At 35.9% G+C, this 12,904-nt stretch overlaps 1 protein-coding gene across 1 annotated transcript in view; it reads right to left on the minus strand.

Moving 5' to 3' along the window:
* Positions 1-6,013: 6,013 nt before the first annotated feature.
* The window catches only part of LOC126248710 (acyl-CoA synthetase short-chain family member 3, mitochondrial), a 345,178-nt gene continuing 338,287 nt past the window's right edge, over positions 6,014-12,904 (minus strand). The window contains exon 14 of the mRNA XM_049950007.1: positions 6,014-7,932. Within this exon, the coding sequence (XP_049805964.1) occupies positions 7,837-7,932 (96 nt within the window). The 3' untranslated portion in view covers positions 6,014-7,836. The remainder of the gene's footprint in view (positions 7,933-12,904) is intronic.

Below are 12,904 nucleotides of genomic sequence, written 5' to 3' on the forward strand. Positions count from 1 at the left end.
GGGGCACCAACTTACTGCCTAAAACTGAGCTGCTTCAATTACTGACAGGCTGTAAGTGGTGTACAGATTTGGCATTGCACCATTGATACTAAAGCTGCATGATTTCACAGTATGTGATTTCTGTTTTGTGTTTGTGAAAGCTTCTGTGTGCCTTTCCTTGCAACAACTTTGGGTTAATCATGATGTCACATAGTGACAACGGTGAATGCTTTAAGTCTAGACATACTTGCAAAAATGTGGGATGAATCTGAAAATTGTCAGGATGTTTGTCATGTTTCTGTTGGAGGACACAGTGAGTATTTCAGAATGTTAAATGAATACTTTGATCCTAAACTTAATTATAAAAAGTAATCAAATTTTGTATGTGAAAATAAAAACTTAAAAGTTAAAATGTACTGTATGTTTGTATCTTCATTCTTGTAGATTTGCTAAATTATATGAATATTTTTGGAACACTTTAGAGATATACATAACAGATGCCTTACTACTGCCAAGACTATGCACAACAGTACTCAGGACCTGTTGAACGATATTTTCCCACATAAGCAATTTATTATTTGGTGCCCCATACCTCCCCTCCCCTCCCCTCCCCACCCCCTTTCCCTCCACACACTTTTACCCATATCAGTTCTTGCTACTAATTCTGGCACAGAAATCTTACAGCTGGAGCCCCAAGCAGCAGCATGTCTCACTTTGGCCTTAAATCAGCCCAGGCAGCAGCAATGGCTTCGTCAAAGGATTTCTCATCATAGCCAATTCTGTGGACGTCAACATTTAGAATTTTTTGTCATCTTCCTTAATCCATGTGGTAACAAAGAGGTACAGATAGTGCTGAAGTTGCTGCTAATTTCCATTCCTCTATGAAAAATGCTGCCAAAATGGAATGTTTCTGCCACAGTGTGCCCAAACTCATTTTTTACACTTAACTCTAACTCAGGCTATGCTTTAGATTATAATACTACTTGCCTATGTAGACTATGCCTGGAAAACTGTCATTGTTGCTTCTCAACATAATATTTGTTGTGTTTGTTTTATGTCACACATAAGGAACACTACAGCAGCTAAGAATCTTCACCATATCTAAACTAACATGAAAATCCCTGTGGGCTAGAAGCTGAGAATCATACAGTGTTAGATGTAGTTTGCAATGTTCTAGAATTTCTTTCCATTTTTGAGACTACTTGTTTCCATGCTGATAAATTTATAAACTAATGTATGTAAAAATATAAACACTTTTGCTAGAAGTTGTTTTTGGAGAGAAAGGGGGGGGGGGGATGTACACTGGCAAATTTCCTATAAAGGAATTAATATGGCCCATGCTTACTTTCCAGAAATTTAGTTCCATGATTTAGAATATTGCATTCCTACAGAAATTCCAAATACCCCAGAATGCTCACATCAGTGACAGATTCATTGCCACTTAGATGACCATTGTTGCACAAAAGTTCAGAAAATTATGGAGTATGCATAAATCCATACTTATAGAAAATAGACATAAAAATTAATTGCATGCAGATTTATGTAGTCACAATCTCAGATGAGATGGTAGAGAGTAACCACAGGAGGAAATCGTCAGCACTGGTTATATGGTATTATGTGTCCTTCAGTACAGTCTACGTTACAGCATATTTTAATTACACTGGTGTCCAAAATTAAAGCAACAAATGGAAATATGGCAAGATGGCATTTATTTCGCCACAAAACAGTAAAACATTTGATAGTAAATTGGTAACAACATAAGGAATACATACCATAAACAACTACAAAATGCATAATGGTACACAGAAATGTTCTTCAGTTTTTCCAGCTTCATAGTTTTGCACATACATTCTGACAACTGGTTAATGTGACCACCTCTGGCAGCAATACAAACCTGACAATGCTGTGAATGATGTCATCAATTCCATGTTGAGGCAATAAAGCCTATTCTTCCTGCAGAGCTGCTTGTAAATGTTGGAGACTGGTTAGTGGATGCCAATGTGATGCAAACCATCTGCCTAGTGCATTGCAGACATGCTTTATTGAATTCAAATCTGGAGAGCGAGCAGACCACGCCATGTGTGCAATATCTCCCGCTTCCAAGAAAATGTCAACCACCCGTGCTTTATGAGGTCAAACATTACTATCCATCAGTACAAAGTCTGGGCCCACAGCATCACACAACAATTGCACATGAGTCCCAAGATCTCATACCCAACAACAGTTAAACCTTACCAATTCATTGGTAGAATTTCATGAAGAGGTGTTTGAGTGATCAACATAATCTCTGCCCACACTATTAGGGATCCTCCTTGACATCGGTCTTTTTCCACAGTGTTTGGGTCCCAGAATCATGTTCGACATTCCCTCCAGATTGAATCCACCGAGAATCATTCTCCAGACCAAATAGGGAGTCATCTGTGGAAGAGAATTGGCCCACTGTTTGACTGTCCAGGTTGCATGTTAATGACTCCACTCTAGGTGTTCCCTTCTGTGAAGATGCAGGTCTCCAACAATAAAGGCCACTCTTCTGAAGCCTTCTGTATGCCATTGGCCTTGATATAACATATGCAGTGAACATTGTGAGGTCAGATGCCAGTTGATGTGCAGTACTAAGGCGGTACCATCGTACCCTTGCAGCAGAATAATGGTCCTCTCTTTCTGATGACACACATGTTTGGCCCTGCTCTGGTCTTTGGGAAACAGTTTTGGTCTCTATAAAGTGTCGCCACATCTGAAAAACAACAGAATGATTCACATTAAGCCATCAGGCCTTATCAGTTTGTGACTATCCTGTTTCCATTCTTCCTGTTGCCCTCCACTGCAGAGAGTCTGGTAGGTGTCTTCTCTGTGACACACCACACCATTTGTGACTGTGTACACAGCGATTGTGGATTTGGGATTATCCAGCAAACACTGCCCCATTTGACAGGTGCCCTGACGTCATCGTTGGTGTGGTTGTCCGTTGACTGGAATTCCATCTTCTGTGCATGCAGAGCACAGTCGTATGAATATCTGTTGATAGTTTGTGTGATATAGGAACTAGCGGTTTGTTGCTTTAATTTTGTTTTGGACACCAGTGTACATCTGAGAACAAAAATGTGCCTGAACACTTGGTCCTTCTCTCACACATGCAATATATAGAGCATTGTGTAGCCTTGGCCAATCACTTTCTTAAACTGTATGTGTAGTTTAAAGATGTATTTAGTACTTAATTGCATAATTATTCATTTGTCCATTAAGAAACATACATGCCATTTCAATGTGGTGTAATGTTTATCAAGGCACAAATGAAATGAGAACCAGGATCCAAAAGATGGCATATGCAGAAAGACAGCACACATTGTATGTTACTAGCACCACCATACAACCAAAGAGGACAATTTTCAGACGTTATTGATAGTGAAATACTATTAACAATGTGTCAGTAAGTATTATTAACTCTGTTGCTCTTTTGCTTGTCAATGGTAAGAGAAGGACTCCAAACAGAAATTAAGCGAAAAACCTGTGTCTATGGATAAGGTCACTTGCCAGTTTAATCTCTACGTCCTTGTTAACATTACCCCAGTAATTAGAAACACATGCTAGATATATGTGTTGTTATATTTCATTGTATGATTAGTAGCTAGGAAATGGTATGTAATTGTAGGTTTTCTGGGCTGTTGTGAGCATGTGAGATTTTTATGCTTTATACACCAGTCTTCCACAGACCTGATGACATGCCACAATTGCAGGGGATATATAGTAGACACCTGCCTTACACATACTAAGACAATTCTTTGGATACACAAAGTGGGCCCTAATCATAGATGGCATTTGAAAAATACACTTCACATTGTATTTCCTCAGCATACAACCAATCCTGTTGAAAACAGAACCTGTGCAAGGCAAAGAAAGCTAGAGACTTATCTCTTAAAAATGATAGCCTATTCACTTGTTGAAATGTTGGTGGTTGTTGAGAATGTTACAGGGCTGCAGTCATATAAGATATTTCAACATTTGATGTACTAGTAGAAGCTCAAGTTTAAATGTAAATCCTAAGAGTGCCAATGAAAAGAGTGCATAAAGATACTTAATATAAAGCACACCATGTTTACTTATATTTAATTATTTATTGATGGTCTGATGTGAGGGTATTTAAAATTGTCTGTCACAACAAGTTACAATTTACTCAATGAGGTGAGGTCTATGTTGGTTTGAGTAGCATTTGGGTGACAGCTTTTTGGCAGAGAGTTATAGCCATACTGGTTTCATACTTTAATATTTTATGAGTGAGTCTCAGAACATCAGCTTGGAACTTAGATTCTGGTACCTGTCTGCCATTTTGATGATATAATCTGGTAGTGAGCTGTTAGTTATTAATTTTGAGCGTGAAACTCTGATTAGTAGTCAGAACTTACAGTTAATTGTGCTAGTTATGGTGATAGATTATTAATAGATTTAAGAACTTCAACATTTTGCTTGTGAATTAAAGGATAATGGGGTGAAAGAGTGAAGTGTATTTTTGAAGACAAACCATTGGTCTTTAGTGAATCTGAGGTGCATTGGGATTTTACATTGATGTACCAGTTAAATAATTTATTACTTAAGGGAAACTGCTAGCACATTAACTGCCCTGGTTATGTTTCACATGTTCAAATAACATTGCATTTATAGTTGAAACATTTTCCACTGTAGGGTCATTATTCATGAGTTTGACTGTTGTGGGATGAAAATAAATGTTTGATTTAAGCTATCCGTACCTTTTTGTTGTTGGGTGTTGTCACTGATACTTCTTGGTCATACTCATTCACTATTATTTATATTTGCAAACTTGCCTGAATTGGGACTGCTTCAACCAAATGAACACTTGGGAAACGTGCAGGATTTTCAGCTTGGACAGCTGGACGACAAGTATGTAAGAGATGCACTCTCTTACAGTGTCAAAAGTTTAAATAGGTTTAATCTTACAATGTTTTAGGTAAAATATGACTAAAAGGTTCAACAATACCAACATTATTAGATTAGTAAGAAAAGCAAAATTAATAAGGAAAGTTTTGAAAAGAATTAAACAAGAAGTGATAACTCGGGTTTTAGTTTCTTTATTAGAAATAAGTTATTACAGTGAGTGGTGATCAATATTATTTTGAATATCTAATTAATAAGATCCAGATATTGTTAATAATTCATAATTGATGTATGGTAATATTAATATGGAATCACCAAAATAAATAAGTAACATTTAGTAGCATTTATATTACTCAACTGCAGTATTAAGATTGTGCGATTTTCTATGTAGTATGTATCTGACAAAATATGATTAACTGAAAGAGTAACAATTTTAAGAAATTCCTCTATGATAAATGAAATGGAAACATGAATGTTTGTTCATGTATGCATCATGTTTCACTAAATCGTATCCAACTATAACTCAGGCAAGTTATGTTGGAAAATCTGTGGCAAAGTAGACTGTTCAAGTATTCACCACAGAATTCTGCTGATATTGAGTATATTAATTTTTTGTTATTTCGTTTTCTAGAATAGGATCTACTCAACCTGATAAGCCAAGAAAACAACAACTTTAACAAATGAAAGTGACACTGAGAATCAATTCAAGGAAGTTGGATCAGATCATGAGACCTGCTACAGGTAGTGGGCAAGAAAGTGTTTTAATAACAGGACAGTACACATCAAGCACACATCTAGTTCACATAGCAGGATTGTATAAAAGAACTACTGTATTTTTTATCATTTACTTTTCTGTAGTGTTTCTACATTTTATGCACTTAAACAATTGTTTATTTACATATGTATAAATTAAACTGGCAACACAAATTGGGAAATTAGACAGTAAACTGCAAACTTTCATAATGTTATTTCCATGTTTCATAGTCATACATCTCTTCAAAGTGTCAGCTAGCATGAGAATAAACACTGAATGATCAGAATAGTTAATTACTATTTTATGGACTTTACAAGCCAAATGACAACTTTTCTTCAAAAATACAGATGTAACGAATATAACCTACACAATGTTGTGAGAGGAATTATATTAGTCACCTTTAGTTCAAAGTATTATACAAAGCTACTCGATTTACATAGACAAAACAAAAAAGATTAATGTGATCTCCTTAGTTGGATGGCAAATAGTTAAACATAACAAAACTTGTTTAGAATCTAACCTGAAAATTGATTTTTATACATTAATTTACCTTAAAGTAATGATTATGTTACTTAAGTGTACATTAATTTTAAATACCTTGAAAATAAAAGCTAGAAACTCATTCTCCTCACAAAACACAACTTTAGAAAAGTTTTGAACTAAATACTGTTTGTAGTGTCCCACTCAATGTAGTTTCTCTTGTGAAATTTATCAACACATATTCCATGTTGTTAGGAAATAAATTTTGTGAGTAATTGTGAGCAAACAACATTAATAACTACTGCTGGTTTTACTTCAACAATATCTTACCTATTCGTAGCATTCAATCCACTTCTATGAAAAGTACCCAAGATTTCTGATTCCAAGATATTATATGGTTAATGTCAGATTTCCTTCTAACTATGAGGAAAAAAAAATATTCAGATACTGAGTTTCCCTAAATAAAAGTCATGTGGCAAACATAAATGTCATGTGTGTTCTTAATTTCCTTCCTTCTATGAAAGAGTGATATGGTTTGTACAGTTTGTTAATGTGCCACATGAGCAATCAAATAATGCTTCTAAAATTTAGTTAGTGCTGTATGATGAGAAATGGAATACAATGCAGAACTTACTTTGTTATTTTATAACAACCAAATAATAAATTCCATTAACTGTTTCAAATGTAATATGAAATTGACACAAAAAGTAGAGCAGGGCACATTTTCACTTGGATAAAGCTCAGAAAGACAACATTTGCAGTAAGGAATGTTTGTCATATGAATCAGTAATGTGAAACTAAGAGAATGATGACAAGGCAATGCATCTCCATGTGCTTAAATTTCGTTTATGTAATACTATGGAAATAAAGTAGGTATCATTCAGAAAAAGATTTCAGTGGAATTTTAAGTGAGTATGTCTTCAAAATGATATAGCACTGTCTTACATCTACATCAAGAAATAAAATGACTGACATGGATTGATGCAACAAGCACAATCTTTCAGACATAATACTGGAAAAACTGTAGACATGCTTTATCATTAAGTATATAATGAGAGAATGCTATGTATTACATAAAGCATCTGAAGAAAATGAAGCAATTACACATTTTCATTAGTGGATAATTATGGGACCTGGTATATGATTGTGTCATATTGGCAGACTAAATGTTCATGTCGAGGGACCAATGATTGTATAATTTTTTTCCAAACTTTCCTGCACATCATAATTTTTTTTTCTGGTACTGCATATAATTGTCAATGTAAAAGCAGTAATTCCAACTTTATAATGAACCTATCAAATGAGAGAATGTGTTACTTGTACATCATGCCTTGTTTCTGTGGCTAATTTTGTTAGTTAGTGTGGCACTTTAGAGTTCCACAGCCCCTTATGGTGAACATTTGTCATTACACGTGAATGTATTAAACACAAGAATGTCTACAAGGTTTGTACTTTGAAAGAAGTCTCTTAGTAATTTCATCAAACATTAGGTATATACTGTTCACATAAGGTAGAAAGTAATGACTGATCTAAATTAAATATCTACTTGTTTTTACTTTCTGCTTCATCTTCATTACTATCTGAATAATTCACTACAGCATATCTATAATTTTCAGGTTGTAGAGATACAGTTGCCATGTAACTTCTAACTAGTGTATGTTTCCAAGAGACTTCTAAGTGTTTTTCTAACTTTCTTTTTGGTTGTACCTTCTTCTGCATCAACAAGAGAAATGTATTCACTGAGGATCAGGAGCTGTTTTGGCATAACCTAGGGTCTGTAATGCTCTTTTGATATCTTTGTACACAGTTGGGTCCTCAATTGTACCTGGTATCTGAAAAGAATGAAAATAATCATATTCATAATGAGTAAAAATTCTTTTGAATCATGAAATATCAGTAGATTACAAACAGTGGACAATATTATGAAAAGGACAGACTGCTACTCTCCATATAGGGGAGATGCCGAGTTGAGAACAGGCACAACAAAAAGAGTGCCAAAAATGTGAGCTTTTGGCTAAAAAGCTTTCTTCTAAAGTTGACAACACACACACACACACACACACACACACACACACACACACACACACACACACACACACACACACACACCACCACCACCACAAACTTATAAAACATTTTGGGGGATGGGCAATACTGGGATTCTTGCCCTGGGAAATTTACTAAATGTTGCACCTACATCTACATATACACTCCACCAGCCACCAAACGGTGTGTGGCGGAGAGCACAATCTGTGCCAAAGTCATATTCCCCCCCCCTCTGTTCAACTTGCGGATCACGTGAGGGAAAAACGACTGTCTGAATGCCTCAGTACGAGCTCTAATTTTCTGTATCTTTGAATGGTAATCATTGTATGATTTTAAAGTTGGTGGTAATAATATATGCTCCACATCCTTGGCGAAGCGTCATCTATCTGCAATTGTGTCCCACTTCAAACTTTCTATGAGATTTGTAATGCTCTCATGATGGCTAAATGTACCAGTCACGAATCTTACTGCTCTTCTTTGGACCTTCTCAATCTCCTGAATCAGACCCAACTGGTAAGGGTCCCATGCAGACGAACAATACTCTAAGACTGGACAAACTGACATATTGTAAGCAATTTCCTTTGTTGAAGGACTGCATCGCTTCAGGATTCTACCACTAAACTGCAATCTACAGTTCACCTTGCCTATTACTTGTGTAATCTGATCATTCCATTTGAGATCATTTCAAATTATCACACCCAAATACTTGACAGATGTTAATGCTTCCAAAGACTGGGCAATTATTTTGTACTTGTACATTAATGGCGATTTTTGCCTTGTTATACACAGTAGGTCACACTTACTTATATTGTGAGATAACTGCCAGTCATTACAATACACGTTTATTTTCTGCAAATCCTCATTGATTTGTTCACAACTTTCGTGTGATACTACTTTTCTGTAGACTGCAGCTTCATCAGCACAGTCTAATGCCACTGTCATACCATCAATCAGATTGTTTATGTAAATCGTAAAAAGCAGCAGCCCTATTACACTGCCCTGGGACACACCTGAAGTTACGCTTGTTTCTGTTGAAGTCACCCCATTCAGGATGACGTACTGTTCTCTCTCTCTGTTAGAAAACTTTCTATCCACTGCATATGTCATTGGATAGACCGTAAGCGCACAGTTTTTGGAGCAAGCAACAATGCATAACTGAGTCAAACACCATTCAAAAGTCTAGAAATATGGCATCAACCTGGGAACCGGTATCTAGGGCCTGCTGTATATCATGCACAAAGTGGCCCCGCTGTGTCTCGCATGACCGATGTTTCCTAAAACCATGCTGGTTTCTGTAGATGAGCTTCTCAGAGTCTAGAAAGGCCATTATGTCTGAACACAAAATGTGTTCCATGATTCTACAACAAATCAATGTCAATGAAATTGGCTGGTAATTATGTGCATCTGATTTTCTCCCCTTTTTATAGATTGCTATGACCTGGGTCTTGTCCCAGTCCTGTGGAACTCTCCACTGTTCCGATGATCTCTGATAGATGATGGATAAGAATGGCGCTATATTTGTATCATAGTCAACATATAATCCTACGGGGATACCGTCTGGGCCAGATGCCTTCCTGGCGTCTAAGGATCTTAACTGCTTTAACTGTTTTAGATGAAAAATAGTGAGTTTTAAAGTTTTTTAAGCATTTTAGAGTCATATGATCAACATTAGAACTCTGAAAACTGGACTCTTGGTAACTTGACACTTGACAAGGCTGACACATTTTTTGTGTTTGGAAAAAGAAACAAAACATAAACAGGCACGGTATTTTTGTAAAAAGCTAATTTAATTTACAGTAATAATCGTGCTCATAGACTATTACAGAGCAGTGAATATATAGCTCTGAAAAGACTGAAATTATATTTAAATAAATCCTAAACTATCATTAAAAGAATAAAACATAAAATATTGCTGTCACACAGTAACAGCACTTTGATTAATAAGTGAAATAGCTAATTTCAGCTTACTTTGAATACGGCTCAGGGTTCATTAAATAAAAAAAAAATATCTCCAAAGTTAATGCTTTAATACAGTTAATAAAGTTAATACTGTATGCCTAATACTTTCAGTCAAAAAATATGTAATAGTGGGTTTTAATTGGATCTTACACCCTAAAAATATTTAAGTATTTGAAAATAATTAATACAGTGCTATAGTAATATAGTAATACAGTACTAAACTAGTGCTAATATTTTGAAACTGAAAATCTGACATTGTGTATGTATTTAATTCTCTGTTTTATAAAGATTTTTAATATTTCTCCAAATGCCATTATTAGGGTTAGAGTGTCTTTAGAAAAGTGCAAATGTCAACCGTCTGACTGGATTGCTGAATATGAAGTCATTGATGACTGGTCAGATATCCAATTCATCCAAAACATCTCAATGTTCACGAAGAACAGCCAAGTTGTTCAATCGCTTCTGTCCCATTGTTGATCAGAGATATGACTTCAGACTACTAAGGGTGCTAAATGACTGTTCTGCTGTGATTGGAACTACTTGGAGAAACTTAATGTGTTTCACTACTTTGCGTAACATTTCTCCAACTACAGACTCTTGTGTAATGTACTTTCTTATATCACGCATGTTTTTTAAGACCAGTTGTTTTTTATTAGCGATATCAGCTAACATATTCAAGTGTAAGTGCAGTCTCTCAATGTCTAGGTCATTTTTGAAAAACTCCGTTGATTTATTCAAATTTGTTTCACCTCTGTTTACTAAAAGCTAGCACTCTTGTTCAACTGCAAAACCTGTGTGAGTCCAGTTGAAGCAAACTGCTCAGTAGTGCAAGATTGCATCGTTTCACAAACTTCAATGTAAATAGCTTTGTAGTATTCCTTTGGGGTTTTGAAAGTGTGCAGTGAGCTGGCTTCATTGTTTTCATACTTCTTTAGTATACTTTTATTCCAAGGAAGTGAAGGATCATCGACTTGTGAATATTTTTCTTTCAAACAAAATTCCCAAAAGTGTTCAAAACTATCACACCTTTAATTCAATATACAAATCAAGCCCTCATATATTTTTTCCAGATCAGCAACACTTAGATGAGGGCATTGAATTTTCTCATTGACATCCTGTACTGGGTTCACTGCATGGCAATAAAGACATAAAAAGAAATAAGTCTTAAATTGTAACATTGACTCAAGGTAGCCTGCACATTTGTAACCTGCCTCTGTTTTGTCCTCTGCAGAAAATGTTTCAAAAAACTCTAGAAGTTCTTCAAAGTTTTTCAATATTCTCAAGATACTAGAAGCTCGCATAGTCCATGGAGTTGGGCAAAGGGGTCACAGGCCAGCTTGGTCGTTGGCGCTCTCACAGCATATGCTTCTGAAAAGTCCCATCCTTTTGTTGGATACCCTTACAGTGTTTATTAAGTCCTTGGCTAAAGCCATAATATCCTTCATAGATGTAAGATGGCGGAGACTGTCTACAACTGCCAAGTCTAAACTGTGAGCAATGCAGTGCACATAATGTGCTTTTGTTGTATATCCAAAACTAACTTTTTTTAGTGCTTTGAAATTACCTCTCATATTTGAGGTACCATCATAGCACTGTCATCTTAAGTTATTCACTGACAAATCAAGATGAGCAAAAACGTCTTTTAAAATACTAAACAGAGTTTGTGATTCAGTGTTGGGGGTCTCGTATTAGCCAATAAAGTCTTTGTTGATGATTAAGAAATCATTAACAGTACGAATACAAAATGGCACTTGCTTGTGAATCAAAGAATCACTTGTTTCATCAACCATAATAGAACAGACTTTCCTAGTAGATAAATGATCTCATTTTGAATATTGTGGGATGTCCACTTATACCCCAAATGCCCTAACCCATCTTTAAACTCAGGTACGTCATTCTTTTGGAGTTCCAACAAGTGAAAAGAATTTCAGTTTACATCTTTGTACCCTCTAATTGCTAGTTCTTGTCAGCATAGAAATTGCATGGTGGCTGTTGTCTCAAGAGCTAAACAGCCTTTCTTCATATCACTATCTAACTGTTCATTCAATTGGGAGGCCACACTTCGGTTAGTGATAGAATTTAGTTTCAGAACACCTTCTTTATGTGTAAACGTATTTTCATGAAGAAAGAATTTTTCTAAAGTCTTTTTCCAGTTAGAGAACCCTGCGGAAGTATATGCATCTTCTTTTTTTGAAGAAAATAGTAATAGATTTTTAGCATCTGCCTCTTTGCAGGTTTTGCAATAAACTTTTTTGGTAGATGCTTCATATTCTAGCCATGTATATTTGATCAACCAAGACTTCTGAAATGATCTTCCCTTACCGGATTGTCCAGGTTTCGGCTGTTAATGGTTCTCGCCTGAAGATGATGAAGCAATTGATGACACAATAACTGTTGGAAGTTGACTTGCAGTATCATCAATTTCCAAGTGTGCCTTTTTGGTAACAAATTTATCCATTGCAAACTTAATTCACAATTCATTAAGAGTCTAAAGTAAACGAATAAAATATAGTAATATAAAATAGCCCACTAGACACTAAAGTCAGAACAATAAACATGTCTGCAGCATGCACTGAATGAAACTATCCACACTGAATGACTGCGACAGCAGGGTGGGCTTTATATAGCTGCAGTGTCATAATGTCTTGAAGCGTCAAGGCAATGCAGGCAGAGGGTTCAAGGCTCTACTGTTCCAGTCCTTTTGATGTCACTGTGGCTGCAGCACTGACCCACCGGTGCCAGACTATACCCAAAGGTTCGCACACCGGGAAAAATTCTAAGTGTGCCAGTAGCACCGTA

The sequence above is a fragment of the Schistocerca nitens genome, chromosome 3 (assembly GCF_023898315.1).
Source record: "Schistocerca nitens isolate TAMUIC-IGC-003100 chromosome 3, iqSchNite1.1, whole genome shotgun sequence".
NCBI classification, from domain to species: Eukaryota; Metazoa; Arthropoda; class Insecta; order Orthoptera; family Acrididae; genus Schistocerca; species Schistocerca nitens.